The 20,103-nt window shown below is 36.3% G+C and overlaps 1 protein-coding gene across 1 annotated transcript in view; it reads right to left on the reverse strand.

Moving 5' to 3' along the window:
- The window catches only part of COL5A2 (collagen type V alpha 2 chain), a 137,562-nt gene extending 119,297 nt beyond the window's left edge, over positions 1-18,265 (reverse strand). Inside the window, exon 1 of the mRNA XM_024563989.4 lies at positions 17,898-18,265. Coding sequence (XP_024419757.2) covers positions 17,898-17,994 — 97 coding nt within the window. The 5' untranslated portion in view covers positions 17,995-18,265. The remainder of the gene's footprint in view (positions 1-17,897) is intronic.
- Positions 18,266-20,103: the final 1,838 nt, after the last annotated feature.

Consider the following 20,103-nt stretch of genomic DNA (forward strand, 5'->3'; position numbering starts at 1 on the left):
TTTGCAACTAAATTGGAAACTTCCCAAGGTCAGGATCCAAGGATTCCATATATGAATTTATTAATAAACATATAGATTGAGTGGACCATACCACTTAGTTTGGTACACAGATGTCAGACAAATATTCATTACTGGCAAACTGATTACCAATGGGCAGCATTCACAAAACGCAACACAACATTTCTCCAGATGATTAAATTTTTAACTCATTTGTAACCTTCATGGAAACTCAAACAAATATTCTGATTTAAAAAACTGTCAATACAGCAGGATGAAAATATTTTCTCAACAAATAAACACTGTCATTGGAAATTCTCCTACTTAAAATGTTTGGTTTATATGTCTGGTCTTTATAGCTTTTAAGTAAGTTATAGGCCAGCTTAAGTTCATCTATACCCACACTATTACTTATATATCCATCAATGCCTTTTACAAATACCTATAACTAGTTCTGTCTTTCCTATTGAGACTCTTTAAATATGAAGACCATTTTTAAATATATTTCCAGCATCTAACTTGGCACTTAGAATCCTGAGATTGAGGAGGCACTCAATAATATTTGGTCAATGACTGTCTCATTAATTTTATAATTAGTGGAGTATATAAAGCCAGGACATAAAGCCTAATAATGAGAGGTATCTCAGCGAATGCTAAACCAGCATTATTTTTCTTTCCGAAGCAGTTTTGGCTCTTGTCCTATAACCTATCCTGTGAGTGTATTTGTTTCATCTCTATGAAGATTCCCACTCAAAAAGATTTCATATTTCATCTCAAGTAAAATTTTTAGTTGGGTAAGTTAAAAGTTGTCTGGTTATTTCTTCCTCACTATCACTGTTCATGATAATCCCCAAATTCCAGGTCTGAAAAAATATCTTAAAAAGCAAAACAAATTTTAAAAAAAGACAAAAAACTAAGCTTCTACAAGGTTGAATTACTTTCCTTAATTATTGTCTGCCAACGGTTTGGTCTCACTAAGTTCTCTGAAGATGCAGCACTGAACAGACATGATTTTCATATAGTATGGAGTGCCTTTCTTGGTGCTCCACTAAAATTATCTTCCTTCTTACTTTTCTCTCTATATAAGATATTCTCTCTCAATTGAAAGAGCTGTGGATTGGGAGCCAGGAAACTGAGGTTCTGTCTCGCTGTCCAACACCCACTGCATCATCTCTTATCAGTTAGTTTCCTCATCTGTAAATGAAGGCTCTTAGGCTTTATGTATGCAGCAGATGAGTGAACTATGCAATCCTACTTAGACGTAGTGTGGTATTATTACTGATAAAGGCAGAATACTCCATAAATTAAAGTGTCAACTAAATACAGACCACTGGCCAGCACAGAAAACCCTAGCCTTGCCTCTGAGAAAGTTAATCTCTTTTGATTTAGTGATTTGGTAACACCTGGTGGAGGTAAGGTGGGAGGGGGTGAACGAAGGAGCATTACATTCTGGTGGAAGTATGAAGCTGACTATCCACAAGTTCCCCAGTGCATTCCCCCACTGGAAAAAGAAATATTACGTATCACGATGCAAGATCATTTGAACAACTGTTTAATATCTAACCAATATTTCCGATAAAAACAAATGACATACGGATAACTTAATCTTCACATCATGCTAGTATCAATACGAACAGAGCGACAGGTAGATCAGTTGATCTCAAAAGACATCTCAGTATATGTAATTTAATTGATTAAATAAAGTTGATTAAATTTTGCATTTAATTAAAATTGAAGCATTAAAATAATTGAGTCAATAAAAGTAGTTGATGTATTCAGGCATGAACTTTCACAGCCTCCCAGTGCCATCCCTTGTACCTAAACATACCACTTTCACCTGAAGCTACAGCTGCATTTTTGCTTCCTTGCATCTAGTGTCAAAGACAGCACATCCAGTCTCCCCTTTGAGGCTGACCCCTCCACCTTTACACCCAACATCGTGTCCTTCCATATCCTAGTCCATTTTTATTGCCCTTGCTTTCTGTATCTTCGACATTTCCCTCTCCATGGGACACTTTCTCTCGGCCCTTAAACATCCCATCCGGTCATCTGGAAACAAATTAAAGCAAAATCTTTCAATGCTACCTCTTATCTCAATTGTGGTCCTATTTCTCTTCTTCCCTTCGCAATTCAGCTTTTTTGATGGTTAGGAAAAGGAAAAGAAATAGTCTATACCTGCTATCTCTACTACTGTTATATACTGAATTTATAAATAATAAGTCAATAAATTGTCCCCAAAATCAAGTTTCTAATAATAAATAAGATCATTCTACTTTCCATTCTATGCTCCAAGACACTAAAGTAGTTGCAGTTTCCTGCCAAACAACGTTAATTACTACTTCTGAGTATTTCTTCATGTACTTTTTCCCTACCTAGATCCCATCCTCTTGTTCCTCTCCTGTCTTCTGCTGATTACCACACAGCCATCATTTATGCTTTGGGTCCGTCTCCAGGAAACCAACATTTGCTCTCACAAGTGAGTTGGATACTCCTACACCATTATTTTTCATCACACTTATTATATTGTGTTTTACTTATTTGTTCATGTGTTAATTCCCCTCATATGGATACCCCTTAAATACAGGATAGTGTGTTAATCACCTTTGTGTCCCTGTAACCTGACTAAAGTCACTGGAAATAAAATAGGTAAGTTACAAAATTAACTTTTGTTTCTACTTAGTAGCCAATTAGTATGCTTTGAAGTATGTCCTTTTTATGAGGCTTTGCACAAAAAGACACTAAATATAGCCAACCTATGCATAAAAGCTGATTCCATTTTTTTAAGTGTGCAGCTATGTATAGAAAAACTTAGGGAAGATTGAGTAATATAATTAGGCAACAATCTGATAATTAACATAAAGGGCGCTTCTAATAAAAAAGGTTTCAAAGAGGATGCGTATCAGACTCGATAAGGATGTGAAGGATTTGGATGTGTGAAGGAGGGGAAGGCACACAGACAAAGGAAATAATGGAGTGAATGCAGGAGAATGACTGCTCACGTTTCCCTCCTCTGAGTAGTCCCCTCGAGTCTCATCCTAGCCCTCCACCTCTCAGGCAGCATAGGGCACATGTCATCCACGGCTCCCCTTGTGTCCCTACCGCCTCCACTGCATCACAGACCAGGAGGTACTGTCCTTGATTTCATTTGTCCCCGTTAAACACCTATCTCTTTGGGAGCAAAAATTAAATATTGTTTCCATTATCATCCAGTACAGTGCCTGGTAAACAATAGGCAGTCAGTATTTCCTGAATTAATGAATAATGAACAAGTGAAAGTAACTGTCCCATAGGTTGTATAATGAGGATATCCACCCCTGCAGAGAAAAGCAAGTTGAAATTTCCACCACTTGTGATAAGAGTATTATTTCTTTTAACAAAAAGTCAAATTTTTCAGAATCATCTGAAGCAATTTCTAATGTTACTAACACACTTTTAAAATGGATTTAAAGGTAGAATGGGATTTATGTCCCCCAAAGAAGTAAATTATTGTCAAGTGCTTTAAAATGTCCAAGTAAATCTCAATCTCACTTATTAAAGTGTGCACTAATCCGGAGCCTGACGATTTTCTCCTCTGGTGTCTTTAATGTGAACATGGGTGGGAGTATTTGTGAGTACTTTCTTTAAAATTGCATTATGTTTTAAATCTAATCGTTTTATGTACCTGGATTGGACACACCCTCCTTGTAAAAACATACGGAAAAAAATCTGTTTTTACTCAGAATACCTGGGAGTGAAATTTTAGCAGGATTTAGAAGCATAAACATTTAGATGGCTCAGTCAGTTTAGTGAAGGAGTGAAACTGGGAAAAAAAACACAGAAATGGAGTCCCGATTTTCCTAAAATATTAAAAAAATGAATAAGGAGTATGTTCCAAAAAGTTCTGTGCTTAAGAAAAATCAAACCTTCTAAATATTCAGATAAACAAATAAGATTGCAAAGAAAAGTAAGAACTCAAGAACAAGTATAAAATAAGGAATCAAGAACAAGTATGAAAATCTATCTACTCTTCAGGTAAAAGCCCATAACCTCTCTTTTTCTTTTGCTTTTTTTTTTAAAGATGGGTAGAATAGCTGTTTACCAGGTTCAGTAGGCTGTCAGAATAAGTAGTGTCTCCACTGCAAAGATGAATCAACTGTGAGGACAAGCGTCTATGATAAATCCTGACCACACATCCCACCAAAAAATATAGGGAGAGAACACTGAACCATGGTTGTGATAGTGTAACACATCACAGGATGCATTTATCTATTTCCTCTCTAACTGAAAAGTTCAAAATTAATCTAACATCTACAAAACTTTTCACCAGGTTATTGTGAACTCTTTTTTCACAATTTCCTTTTACAACAGTATCTGAAAACTGTATTGTAAAGCCATTGGCTGAAAAGCAGATCATTTTATCGATATAAAGCGATAAATTGGGAGTTGTGTTCCTTCCATGAATCATAGGTAAATAACCTGTAGAAACGTGGATCAAAACTTCAAATCTTAATTTAAAAGTACCTACAGAAGTTATGCATGGTGCCTCAATCTACCAAAACGTGCACAAGATTCTTCACATAGCCGTATAGCACAAATCAGACCTATGTGAAGAAAGTTTATGGAGACTCAGAGCAGGAAGTGGTCCTGGATAATCATCACAGGTTTCACAAAGGAGGAAACTGAAGCACAGAGATTTAAGTCACTCCACAACATCACCAAGTTAGTTCGCGACTGAGCTGCAATTAGAATGCTGATTTCCTGTGTCTTGGTCCAGTTTTAATTTAGAAGCTTTTCTTTTAAATTATTTCAACAATTCATTCATGAAAGAAACAGTCTATTTAGTTGAGGCCTTCATCTCTTTAACTGCATGTTTCTCTCCGTACAAGTACACAGTCTTAAAATATACCAGAAAGTAGACAGGCCTGAGGGATGATGGAACCTTTGTCTAAACACTTGGCTCGGAGTGCTGTGGATATTTGTCACCAGTTTAAATTTCTAGCTCAAAGTCCCCTTCTGACCCAGGGAAAAGGATACCATGCCACAAACAGGCCCTTGGAGCTTAACTTTGATTTTGAGACAGGCTTCCTGGTGAGAGATGAATAGGGAAAAAGTAATAATAATAGTGGATTCAGCCTTCTGCCAGGAAACTACAATACAGTTTTGCTTGTGGAGAGACAACAGTTCAGTTATATTAGAAAAATCACATTTTGTTTTTCCATCTATTCTGTTTATCCTCAAGTCAAAGCCTCTATTCTAATTTTTTCCTATTTATTTTCCTAGTTGAAGGGTTTGGGAGGTTTCTAGTTATATAACAGGGTATTTTACTTTTCTGATTCAAGGTTTAAAAAAATCCAGCAACTTTGCTTTCTTTCATTTTTGTGAACAGTTGTATATTCCTCTGGGTTATCATTTACTTAAAGTACTTATTTTGCATTCAGCTAACTGTTCATCATAGTAAAGGCATGCTCAAATAACAACACTACCTTCACATAGGCCTTTCTAGCTGACACAATTTCCACAGATATGAATTATTTATTTTGAACCTGTGAGAGTGTCAAATAAAAAGTATCATCCTCTTTTATAAATAGAAAATTATGGCTCCAACACATTACATTTATCAAAATTGTATAAGGAGTCAGGGCTTTATTTCAGTCGTCTGACTCGAGGTCAGTGCTCTCTGGCCCTGCTGCCATGTTGAGTTAGTAGAAGTTGAGTGAGCTCACACACGCTCCTCACTCTCCAGGGACCACCCAGGTGGAGGTGCACGCCATTCCTCACAAAACCATTGCCCGAGGTTCAAATTAAGTTCATCATGACTCCAGTAAAATACTAGGGAAGTAAACAAATGTTTTACATATTGAACACAATTTCACTTTTCCTAAACAACTCTACCTGAACCAAATATGCACACAATTTCCAAAGTCATTATATCAGGGAAAAAGGGATAAACTATAATGAGTGTATGTACTGCCAAGTTTATGAAATGCATCCTAATACCAAAGTATAACTTCCAGGGTTTTTGCTATTTTGCTTTTCCTGACTTGCTTTGTGAATAATCAAGAAATCAGCACAGACCTGGTCCAAGGGAAAAACAAAAGATAAAAACTGTTATTGCCATTTCAAACTCCCAGTTCTACCTCTCCCCCCACCCTTCTGTTCTGCCCCAGGCACCTAGGACTTACTGCTCCCCATACTTTCTCCTGTCAAGCCTAGTAACTGGGAATTATCTGAGGAAAATTATTTCTTTTATAGAGAAAATAATCTGCAATGGCTCAATCAGGGAATCCATCCTAAAAGCACTAATAATATTCACCTTCTTTAGTGCCTATAAAGTGCCGAGGTTTTTAATTTAATTCTTCAACATGCAGATGATAAAACTGAATCTCAAGATCAGTAGCTTGCTCAAGGTCACAAGGTTACAGATGGCAAAGACACAGGATCCCAGTGTGAAACCCCAGCAACTCATGTTCTGTTAACTGCCCATTGAAAGTAAATGGAAAAGGAGAAGTGCTAAATGTAGAAATTGTCAACTGTCCAAGGCTCTAAGTGTAGAAAAACTGTAATAGTTGGGAACTGAAAAGAATTTCCCAGAATCAAAAAAATCTCACTGTGAGACAAAGACCTATTCCTACTGCCTATGGGCCTCATTGACAGTATATATGCAATGAGCTCAAAAGAATAGAGATATAGTATTGTGGTAGGGTTTATTTATCTATCTATTTATTTACTTATTTTTAAATGGCTATGGTTTAGGAATGCAGGTTTTTAAAAATTCAGAGGAATAGAAGAACAAAAATAAAGAGATAACCACAAACTTCCCTAACCTCTTTGAAATTCCCTAAATTTTACAAATCATGAAGTAGGTATGGTCATGGAGCCCTAGGTTAGCTTGGAGCCTTACATTTTAGTGTATTTCAATGAGCAACTGTTCGTTGTGAACCCACAGACAATCCGTCTTTCCATGCAAGTGTTCCTTCCGTATGACGCACAATCACAGGGCTCTCTCTCAAAGACTCAGAAGTCCTCTTCAGGAACACTGGGGGTCCGGTAGGAAAATTTCCATTTTGATTACACTTAGGCAACTTCAGCTTCTATCAGAATGGATTAGAAGTGACTCTAATGTTTTGATTGTATAATCTTCTGTGGACAAGGGCAGAATGCCCATAACAGCTGTGTTTCACCTGCCCATGTCAGCGGAACCTAATGGCCAGGGAATATTGAAGAAAAGATCATAGCAGGCAAATCATCATATAATGAGTTCACATTACAGAAGAGTTAAATTATTAAAGCTGTGAAATGGAATAATAACTACAGGGGGCAAGTGTTTTATATTAGCTCCTTATGCGATAGGAATGAAGAGGACACCAAACAGGTAAGTTTTGATAGTAGGTCAGGGTATAAGGAAAATTCTGTAATTTAAAGAAGAATTTGAGAGTGTGACATCCAGATGGAGCTACAGGGTGAGACCCTGGTTCTCACCAGAATCCCAAATTTTTCTCCTTGAAAGGGTAAGGAGGTTGAAAGTATATTTCCCTAAAAAATAAAATAATTTATTTAAAATTTTTTTTCCTAGTCCTGGCTGCTGTGGCTCAGTGAATTGAGTGCCAGCCTGAGAACCAAAGGGTTGCAGGTTCAATTCCCAGTCAGGGCACATGCCTGAGTTCCAGGCCAGGTTCCCAGTAGAGGGTACATGAGAGGCAAGCATTCATTGATGTCTCTCTCCCTCTCTTACTCCCTCCCCCCCTCTCTAAAAATAAATAAATAAATTATGTAATTAATTTTTTTCCCCTAGAACTAGACCTGCTCCTCTTCCTAGGGCTTTCACAACACCGCATCCACGGGGCAGATGTGGAAGGGACACAAGGTAGCTCAGATGAGTATGCCTCTGGCAAGTTTACAAAACATATTTATATTCTGAATATACCAAAATATCATAAAAATACTAATTTAATTAAAATTTGAAAATACTAATATAATTTTACTACATTATCCTTCATGTACCCAAACAAAAACTGCCGATGAAGTGTTAGATGTATTCTCTGATTTAGTCCTATGGAACTAATCTGTTTAAATTGTGTCTCATTCTCTACATAAAGTAATTACCCCACCTTTTTTTAAATTAAACAAACAGATTCTAAGTTTACTGAAATCTTCCCATGCTAATGAGAACTCCATTGGTTCAGGAATTTTTTAGTTATTTTCCAGCAAAATTCAAATCAATTTTACTCTGCTTAAGGGAGAAAAATAAAAGCACAAACACATGCCTAATCTAACCAGGAGAGATGAAGATGAAGGGGTAATAGAGAAAAGCTGGAGGGAGAAGATAGATTTTTTTTTATGAACACTCAGAAAGACATAAGACTTACAGCGTCTTAATGCTTGAACACAAGCTCCCTAACAGAATGTTCAGTCAGTTGTTCCTCCTTCCTTGGCCCTGAGTCTTTTTTTTTTTTTTTCAGTACAAACTCATGTAAAAGAAAATTCTTGTATCAGAATTACTCATTTGCCTTGGAATGGATAGTGCCCTTCTGCCCTCTCAAAAGAAAGCATAAGACTTCTGTGTAAAACTTCAGAGGTTTTGTGTTTGTAGCCAAAGACCCGAAAACTAGAGACTTTTTTTTTGTAGTTTGTCTTCCAATGGTTACCCATTAAACTCACTATCCACCAGTTCATCCTACCAGAAATTCTAGCTAAAATTTTAGCAGTAACACAAGAAATATGATGTCCTGAATTAAACTGTAACTTAATCATTTGTTCAATATAAAGCTCTGGAAGAAATTAGTAGAAAAGGCTTAAAAATACTTTCAAACTAGCATAAGTGAATCTGATAGGTTCTTCTACTTCAGGAGCCAATAATAAGCATGTAACTTATTTAAGATCAATAAAATATTAATCTCTATAAATAAATTTTATTTGCTATTGGAACCATCCATATTTTGAAATTTTCAAAATGAAAATATTTAAAGCTGACGGCCACAGAACAACCATACTGAATAACAAAGATTTAATTAAAGGAATTCATAGCTACAAATTATCTGTTAAAATTTCATGTGCATACCTCCTTCTAAGTCAAACCCACCAATTTATGGAAGTTTGAGAAACTGAGAAAAAAGAAAAATGCAGTGAAGTAGTAAAGTCTGAGTATGAAATATGTGACTACATCCTACATCAGTTTCTGCTCTCTGGAGTCAGTTTCACAAATCTCTCCTGGGAGCAAAGAGAGTACAGAAACCAGCAGCCTTTGGAAAATGAAGAGATTGCTGCAAAGTCTGGGAAAAGACGGTCACCCTTATTACTGTATCCAAATAATCCCGAGAGCTGCCTTATAAAACCCTGTAGAGTGAAGCAATCCCTCTGATTCCAAATGCAACCCAGAGCAATGCAGTGTGGAAATAAGTTTCCAATTTTTATCAGAGACATTTATGACTATCATATTTTCAGAGTAAACTCTGAGACAGACAGAACTGGTAGACAGGCATGAGGTAGCACTGGGGCAAGGAATGGATCATGCTTGGCTTGCTCACACACTGGGAACAATCACAGAGAACAAAGTGTGTGGGGGGGTATGAAATAGGAGAGGGGGAGTGATGTTTCCAATCACATGGCCATTAGAAAGTCTCCAATAGAAAGAGATTTTTATTTCTTCTGTTTGTTTGTTTGTTTGTTTTCAGGAGTAAACCTACACAAGGAGACAATACAATAAAACTCTTCTATTCAAATAATAAACTTTTTTAAAGGGCTTAAAATATAGCTCATTTAGTATTCAATAAAAATATTGATGTATTGTCAAAATGACTATTATCAAATAGTACATACAATTTGCATTTTAAGTTTTACACTAGACTTTAATCTCTTTGAGAGCACAAGTTGTTTATTTTTTGCCATCTAACATTTTTGTTCTCATAATCACCTAATAAGCATTTATTTTAATTGCTATATTACTAAATATAATGGAGTGTCCATCTTAACTATAGATTGATGAGCACCTACTATTGATGAGTAGCCATACTACTATGAAGGTAATTTACATTCATGATAGTCTTCAGCATAATTATTTGAAGTAAATATTATTATTTCAATTTTATAGATGAAAAAAGTAAGACATAAAGAAATCAAGAAAATTGCCCAATAATATGCAAATATAATTTGAAAAACCTAAATTTGAAATCAGTTCACTCATACTTGAATGAATAAATGGTGAAAAGTTAATTTTTAGATTTTTAGGAATAATATTCATTTGGCATATATGCATAGAATAATTATTATGTACCAAATACAAAAATAATAAATTCATGACATGAAAAAGCAGAAGTTAAAAATGGAAAAGGGTGTGTGTATGTATGTATGTATATGTGTGTGTGTGTGTGTGTATGTAGTAAGAGGTGGGAACGATACGCAGGTCCTTACTCTGAGGCAGAGAATGACAGCTTATAGGACTAAAATTCTAGAAATGGACCAGATCATGGAAGGTCTTGTATACTACACATAGGAGCTCCAACATTACTTTTTCTTCAAGTTATGGGAGTTAATGAAGATTTTAAGAAAAGTAATGGCATGATTAGATTTTAGTTCTATATCACAGTGGCAAAAAGGGGGTGTATAAACCTGCAGGTGGGAAGGGGTCCCATGGGAGGCAAAAAAAACAAATGTAGATGCTATTGCAGTAATATTGTAATAATGATAAGGGCCAGAACCTAGGAATTTATAGTAGAGAGGGAGAGGAGGTACATTTGAAAAATATTTAGCAGGTAAAATGGCAGAATTTTGTGACTGATTACAATTTTTGGATGACCAGGTAGAATGATATTGCCATTAACTGATGTAAGGACTGCATAAGAAAGATGATCCTATCTTGGAAGGAAGATAATGAGCTGAGTTTTGGATACACTGAACTTAAAGTGGTTTGGGCACATTCAGTGGGCACATTCAGTTGGGTATTCTGAAGTTCATGTGGAAGGTCAGGATCGGAGAGAAAGACTTGAGAATTATCACCAAGTATCTGTTAGGCAAAACTGAGAGTAAGATTCCTAGATGGTCTAGGAAGAGAACATACAGAGAGGACCAGTGAACTAAATCCTGTAAGAAAAAGTTCTAAGGGATATAGGAGGATAAGGAGCCCTGAACCTGAGAGAAAGGTCAGGTAGGGCGAGGGAGAAACTTCAAAGAGTAGCTTCTTTAAGGAAAGCTGGAGTGGTCAATGATATCAAATAAAGAAGAAAGGCCTAATAAGAGGTGAAAGGGGACTACTGGAACACCACACATTTCAGTCCTTATTGTATTAGACCAAATTGGACAGAATGGAGGGGAGCAAAAGTCACAGTTCAGCAGGATGAGTAAGAGCAGGGGGGCAGAGAAAAAACTATACTACTCCTTTTTTTAAAAAGCAGTTGGCTAAAGATAAAGAGAGGGTGGGAGTTAGGCCCTGGGAGAGAGCTGAGCTTGTTTATGGGCTGAGGAGGAAGAGTCCACAGAAGGGAAATGATTGAAGTTATGGAAAGGAGAGCATGATTGATAGAGTAAGTTCCCTAAGGAGATTGAAGAAAATACAGAAGAACAAATCCACAAGGTTTTTCAAAACAAATTCAAAGATTTGGTGGAAGTGACAAATAGACCACAAAGGTTTGTGATGACTGAAATCAGATTGTAATATCACTTTCTGTGTCTCATTTAAGTGCTCTAAAATTACCTTCAGGTAAAATTCGCAAATGACCCTCCTAAGAGTCTCATCAAATTGACTGGATTGCATACAATTGGCCCAATTTTATATGCAGACCCAGAGCTACAGCGAAGTTACAGGACTCTGCAGGTTGGAAAACTGCTAAATACCAGGGGAGAACCAGAACCTGTGTGTTCTCCCACTGATGGGTGGGCTAGGGCTCACTCCACTCATTAAAGCTTAGAGACTACAACAAGCCTATGATGTTTATATTGCAAGCAGTGTTTCCACCAAGAAGATAGTCTATTGTAATCTTAAAATGAATTTATAGCCCTGGCTGGTGTTGCTCAGTGGATTGAGTGCTGGCCTGTGAACCAAAGGGTTGACAGTTCGATTCTCACTCAGGGCACATGCTTGGGTTGCAGGCCAGGTCCCTGGTAGGGGGCACTCAAGAGGCAACCGCACATTGATGTTTCTCTCCCTCTCTTTAAAAAAACCCAAAAAACTGAATTTATAATTCTGATTAAGCAAACATCCAAAAAAGAAAAGAAAGAAAAAAAACTGTGACTATCTTTTCTCCTTCCTACAACTAAATTTTAAAAGAAGCATATAAACATTTTTGAGTTTCAACATTATATCAGAAAACTGTAGGGACAAATTTCCACTAATATACTGATATTAATTTATTAATATTATAACTTTACTGTATTCTCTGTAGAAGGCAACATGTGGTTAAAGAAAATCTTGTGCTATTGTAACTTCTCTAATACATTGTTCCTTAGAAAATATATCCAGTAAAAGATTTCTTTCGAAAGGTTCAGTTTTAAACAGATTAATAAAATAAAATAAAAACACTAAAACCACTAAATGGTCACAACTCTAAGCCAAAATTTTCCATAAGATTAACTACTCCCCAGGTGAATGCCAAGAGCAGATATTATTTTAAATACTGACTTTAACAGCTCAACAGTCTTACATGAAATTTACATGGAAAGAAAATTAAAGGAAAACTGAGTTGTCAATATCTTTCTAACAATTCCATCGTCTTATATAATCTGTGCAACTCACTCAAATTTATACACTAGATTCAATTAATAATAAACAATTTTACTCTTTTCCCCCTACCATTACTATATCTCTCATTTGTAAATCAAAACTTTTCAAGGTTGTTATCGAAGGGCAAAAAAGAGTAGATCAAAAAGTAACTGATCCATTTTTAAATACTTTATGAATGTTTTATCAGGTCAAGTGATGATGCATGAATTATCCTTCAAGTAGGAGCAAACTGTTGGATTAAAAACTTCCATTCTGTGGCCATGGATTAACATGACTCCAATCTACTAAGTCCCAGATCTTCAAAACAAAACTTTCTCTTTGTTTTTACCTCACATCCCGCGTTACGTGCACTTCTAGAATAATCAACACAGTGAATGGCAGGCCTGTAGTGATAGTGCTAACAGTGTGAAGAGCAGAAAGAGTGAAAATGAAAACTTTATATTCTCCTGGAATAAGCTTGAATAATTTGTGTCCTTTGCACAGACTGATTCACCTACCCTGCAAAGAGGAGGATTTGGGCCTTGAGTTATTTTTCCAAAAAAGGATGGTGAATTTGCAATGGTTTACATGCAAACTTTAATTAGGTACCCTTATAAGTGAAAGGGATAATTAGAATAGCAATTTAATACCAAAGTCACAGTGTGTGGCCTTGGAACAAGAAGTCAACTGGTCCACATCAAGATCAAAAGCATGTTAGGCAGAGATTTAATACAGTGGTTCACCAACATAAATCAGTATCACCTAGAAAGCTTTGCAATTCCCATCCAAATCTATTAAATCAGGGCATTTGCAAAGGAGGGAGTCTACAATCTATATTATTAACAAGCTCTTCAGGTGGGCCTTCATGCAGCCAGCTCAATACTTATTTGTTGATTGCTTACCAACTAATTATCAAAATATACATTGTGTTCGCCAACAAACATAAAGCATTTACTTTATCTATCATCTATCAATCTCCCTCTCAGAGAATTACTCTTCAAAATAAAGACTCACTTCAGTTTGAATAAAAGTTTTACGTACTCCTAAATTTATCTGAATCGGATGAGGAAACAAAGAATTGCTACCTAATATTTAAGTGCCATTCAGTGTTCTTGACTTCGTAGTCTAATCAAAAGTGAGCAATAACCAGGGTGGATCTGGTCACTCAATTATATTCTACCCATTGAAACTAGATCTATCTATTCCACTGAAAGGAGCTAACACTGATGCTCAATGAGATCAGGACTATAACAGACTCCCAATAGCTATTCTCCCTTTTATATCCTTTATAACATACATGACTCTATTTAGTAGAGTGCATTGCCAGTGTCACTCAACTAAAAGACTACATTTCCTAGTTGTCCTTGTAGCTTTGTGTGACTATATGACTAAATTCTGGCCAATTATAAGTAAGTTGAATTGGTATGAAGATTTAATAATCTCCATTAAAAATAAGAGAATAGTAGCTTTTGTCCTGCATTCTCTATACAGATACCTGGAAAGTAAATGTAATGGCTGGAGCTCCAGCAGCCATCTAGGACTATAACATCAGGATTTTACTCTAGGGATATGAGAGTATAGAGCTTTAAGAGACTGAATCCCTGATGATTTTGTAGAGCCAATATACCAGCCTTTTACTACCTAAGAGCTTCTTTTACATATTTTTAAAAAACACCTTTTTTATTGTTTAAACTACTGTATTCTGCTATATGCAGCTGAACCTAGATTAAAATATCCACTATAAAAAATGTGTATGTACTATATGATCCAAAGTATCTGTTTCAATAGCAATGAGTTTAATACCATTTATGAGTGAATATATAAGCTATGTATTCATATTCTCTGTTTCCTTTAAAAGTGATCCCATCCAAGTATGGTTGATTGTCAAGCATCTGCTTCTTTATATTTGTATTTTAACTCTGAAATAAATGGCAATTATACTCGTACATAATAAAATGCACAAGACCATGACAGAGAAAGGATTGTGAGCCTCTCATCTCTTAGTAACCAGAAGTTGGCTTGGGTCAAGGATATCAGTGTAGAGTTGCAACAAGAGGGGTGCAAATTTATTGTCCATGATCCAGACTTGGCACTCAGATATAATGTATTTGGCTTATGCAATGCTGTCTAAAAATGTTAGTTTCAAGTGCCTTAAAGTGGCCATGCATCTTCAGTTCTCTGCAGGCCCAGCATCCGCTGTCGAAGTGCAAACACGTGCTTGCTTTACTTGTTTATGTTACCTGTCTGGCTTCCGAAAAGCACTGGCATTTACTGTCTCTGGAAATAAAATAGTACATTTATGCATCTTCACTTCTCTCCGCTGCTCCTCTATTGTTGATATCAATGATTGATAGCAAAGATTATTTTCTAAGATTAAGTATATCCACTTTTGAGAACAGGAATGTACTCATATATAGCCCATTAGGTGTTAGACCTTTATTTAGGAATATAAAAGTTACTATAAATATACTAGTATTTTTTTCCTACAAAAAACACAAATGGGGAACCTTTCAAAACACCCCCTACCACAAACACAAATACACAAAAACTCATGAAAAGCTCATTTTGTCATCTTAATTCTGATTTCTGTTGCTTAATAATTTCTACTAAAGTTAACCCACTTCCCAAACTTTCTCCTTTCAGTTTTTACAAATTTAAAAAAATTGATTCAGTTCCTAAAATGTAGTGAGAAATAGTAATGATTATGGCCTGAAAAGCCTAAAACTTTATTTATTTCCTTTACTCTCGTCACTCATAAGTATTTCTATCAGGCATGCTTATGTTTTATATTTTGGTAAACAACCACAGTCAATTAAAAGAAAAATATACCTTGAAGTCTTAGAAAGAAAAAGGTTTGTAAATATGTACTTACATGTGATAACAGGCCTCTACATTTCCAAGGGGACATATTTGTACATATAGTCAATATCACATTATGACTGACTGGCAGTTAAAACAGGAAAATTATACGTGATTTGCATGTTTGCCTTAGATATTTTAATTTAAAGCATCTACCTAAGTTTGTTCCTCCTCAAACCTAAAATCACATGGAGTTTCAGAATTCTGACACTGTTATGAAGCTTATGACAAGCCTGAACAGGGAAAATAAAGTATTGACATAACCATACACTAGAACTTAAACCAAAATATGGATGATAACTACAAGTTTTATAACTCTGGATTCTGAAATTTATTTCTATATGACCTTTAATTAAGGCTATTACTACTTTCTTTTGCATTGACTTATCACATGTATCCTCTTAGGTTGAGTAATAAAACAGAGGAATTTATTTTTGCAATCTGCATGCAAGCAATTACTCTTTTTCTGTAAAATCTGATATTTGGAATTCCAGTATCTGTGCTGTTTGGTTATATTGGTGGAAGAGGAATTGGTGTGGAGTTGGGGATATTTTTTCACCAAGGATCACATTCCCAACACTTACATAAATTAGTATTGAGAAAAACTAAACTGCTCATTAATCAGAAACACCTACAGAATAACTACTATTTGGGAAAATCTTTTAACATGTGGCCTATTTCACATATCTTTTGAAAACAGTCCTTTAGTTTATTCACATGTTCAAGTATTTCCATACCTTATAAAAGTTTTTTATTTTAAAATATATTAACAAAGAAAGCTGTATTAAGTTTTAACTTAAAGTTGTTGGTTGCTCAGTGGGGGCAGGGAGTCAACTGTTCCTTTTATAATCAGAATTTCTATTTCTATTGTAATATTCTATATTTTCTTGTCACCTTTCTGACTTCTACTTCCTATCCAATTATCTTCCTTACCCTTCCAAACAATATGTTGTTCACATCAGTACAAAGAAACTCAATAGTTTTTAACTTTTATAAATTAGCTGATTTTTAAAACATAAAACGTAACAGAACTTCCAAGATTTTTAAAACATAAAAAGTAACAGAAATTCCAAGATTTTAGAAAGTGCCCCCTCTATGGGACTCCACACAGATTGTTGGGTATTCATCCAGACTTTTATTTTTACTCTTTAAACTGTTTTTTTAGAACTTCTGATCTCTAGATTAATTTTATAAACATCATTAAAGCAAAAATACACAGAAGCAGGTATTTATATATATATACATACACACATGTATATATGTGTATATGCGTGTGTATATATATATAATTACATATGAAAGACAGTAACAGAAAAGTTTAATAAATGTGCTAAATTTTAAAAGCTCAAGCTTGATGTTAAATAGTTATGAAAATCTATATGCCCTTTTATAAAACAGTACATGTCTGTTTTTGAAATTTCAGCCATGGAGAGTAAGGATTCAATAATCAGTAGAACCAATTTAAATATTTTCTTGATTCTATATCAGCCACGCATTTTTGCTTAACCATACCATAAAATCCAACCCTAACACATGCAAATTGCAAAGGAAGAAAAGAACTGTTAACTAGGCAAGATTTGTTTTAAATAAAAAGGAGAGGAAAAAAAAACTTGTATCTAAAGCATACTGTTCATACAAATACTCAATGATAAATAAATTATAGAAGGCATGCTGATTTCCTGCCTTCTGCGATCCAACAGGGAACCGGCACTGTCCTGATGATAAAGTCAGTAGGATGGGAAAATACCACTGTTTAAGAAATCTGGCTTCTATCAGCCTCTGTCATGGAGAAATAAAGGAGACTGTCTCTAAGTAAGCAAAAGCGAGTTTAAGATCACAAATGAAAAAGGGAAAGAAGTAAAAGCCTGTAAAGAGAAAAGGACAACTAGCCAAAGACAAAGAAAAATCGGTTATCAGAGTGGCTGCAGAGGTTTTTCTAAACAAAGAATTTTATGAAGCAGCTGAAGTTCCTTACAGAAAAGACTCCACCCTACCCAGCCTCTGCTGCCACTTTTCCTTGCTCTGAAAACTCCAGCCCACAGAACAGAGCTCCTCTAACTGAAAGTGCCTTTAATGCTCCGTTTTAAACATTCTTCTTTTCTTTTAAACTTTCCACTCTCCATATTCAAGCAAAAGGACTTATCCCCGGTTTTCCCAGAAATATTCAGTAGTGCACTCTTCCCCTCGGCAGATGCAAAAGTTACAGGCTTACAAACATCCCTATTGTCTTCTAAGCCGTTTCCAGGTGCTGTCAGCCCCCTTCTCAACTTCAAACCAGAACCTCCTCTTCACACTCTTCCTGAGGCTTAACATTCCACTTATTTCCCAAACCTTGCAATAAACAGCACAATCAAAGCAAATGCAAACTCACCATCCTCGTCTTCTTCCTGGGCTTTTATTGAGACAAATTGCACTAATAAAACAGTAAGAATGAGGAGAGGTCTTGCTTCCACCCAGTTTGCCATCATGTCTAAATATTAGACATGTGGGTCCTCCTGGGAGTGAAAAGTAGATTCTAAGGTTATTGTAGCACCATGAAGTCAACTGCGGGCTCTTCTTTCAGCACCAGCCCCAGGGCAGCCTCTGCAAACCCCCTTTTTCAGCACCAGCTCCAGCACAGACTGCGAAAAGTTTTTTCAAGCGATGCAGCTTTAAATAGGAAGAATGCTGCCTCCACTTCTTTTCCTGCCCCTTTTCAGCTTGTTCAGGCTCATAACCATCCAGTGTCTGCCAAGCAACGGTCTGATTGATGGTAAACAACCAAATCAGAACACTCGCCTCTGTGCCTTAAACTTTTCCCATTTCATTTATGTTTTAAACATAAATGGGGCTTAATCACAGAAACAAACGTTTATTTCTCCTTTTTTTTTTAAAGAAAGCTTTTTAGAAGGAAAGAGTCTTTATTCTCCCCTCCCTAACCCTTCCCCCAGACACACACCCCTTAACTTTTTCCCTGTAAGCTGAGAGAGACATTAGGGAGGAAATACAGCCTAGTTTTTGGCATTTAGAAAATTCAGGACACTTGTCCACCTTAAACTTTCAAAGGACCAAATTTTAACCCTTTATTCTGATTAAAGATGAAGTATGTATGTCCCCTTGCCAGATTCTGTCTCTTTTCCTAGCGTCTGGGAGGGGAGTAATAAAACAGTGCCCAGTTAAAGTCCAGGTGAAGAAACTGCTTTAGACAAATTTGTAATGCACCGTACTTTGAATTAAGATCCTCTCCTTAACTCTCCATCTCTCTTGTTTAGGGAGACACATCTGCAGATCCCAGAAAATGTTGTTACATAGAAAAAGTCAGCTATGCTAATGTAAAGGAATGGGAAGCACACTGCCTTTGGATGCAGAGAGCCTCACTTCAAACATCAGCTCTGCCACTCACCAATTTTGTAAACACAAAGTCCTTTATCTCTGTGCATTCCAATTTTCTCATCTGACTAGAGGACTTTGCCCTGACTAGTGTACAGGGTTTAGTGACACTAAAATGAGTAATATATTATTAACTAAATTCCAAATTGCTACATAAAAGTAGGTGGTGGTGTTATTATCCCCACACCAGCTTTTCAGCGAATACGGTAGTCCCAGTCGCACTCGCCATTTAAGAGCAATGCCCATGAACTCCTGTGCCACACTCATGCTTGCCAAGATCTTAATGACCTCAGATATAATCTAACACATTTGCTACCTTGAGTCTACCTGGAGTCGGAATGGCTATTCTGTATGATACAGGTGAGTCAACTGTTTCTAGTTCCTCAGCAGCGATCAGGTACCTGCACTGTACTAAGCAACGGGAGGGAGAAGATGACATGGAAGAATTTAAAGTTACGGCCATTGCCTTCAAGGAACACATGTAGATGCTAAGAAAACAAACATGCAAATAAATATTGTAAGGCACATTAAGTACAGTAGAAATTCAGAGGAAGGAGGAAAATATAGGGTGAGATTAGGTAAGTATTGCATTATTGTCAGTTAATAGGAGAAATATTCTCCTTCATAGGAGAAATCCAAGAGCACTTTCTTGGAACTACAGTCTCTGGAGAAGTATTCCATAGGAGGTCAACTTTCCAAGCAAGCAGCTCTAGCCCAGGGCATCTCATTTTAACTTTCCACTTAGATGTGTCTCATTTCAATTCTGTCACCACCATACTGTCCCCCAGAGGTGGCCTGCTCTCACTTAAATGAATGGGCTGAGTAAGGATCAAAAATCACCTTTTACTAAATTTTTTCTTGATCTCTGAGAGAGCCTAGGACTTGAAAAACACCTTGCTTAATATTCAAAAAGAATATCAGGAAAATAAGTGCAGGGAAAATAATTTAACTATTGTGGGGGAGAGCCAGACACAAGCACCCCGATACCAAAGGGATGGCAAAATTGTAAGACACCTTCTGTGGAATCTCAGCTAGAGCACAGAGACATTGCTCATCTCCAGGGAATCTCAACTCAACTCTCAGAAAATGCTCTAGATACTGCAGATACGGTAAGATCACGGGACTTGCAGCAGAACCAGTGTGCATAAATGCTCAGCGCTTGCTTAGACTAGCATCGTAGTATCTGTTATTAAAACAGTTATTACCAG

The sequence above is a fragment of the Desmodus rotundus genome, chromosome 2 (genome assembly GCF_022682495.2).
Source record: "Desmodus rotundus isolate HL8 chromosome 2, HLdesRot8A.1, whole genome shotgun sequence".
In the NCBI taxonomy this organism is placed as follows: domain Eukaryota; kingdom Metazoa; phylum Chordata; class Mammalia; order Chiroptera; family Phyllostomidae; genus Desmodus; species Desmodus rotundus.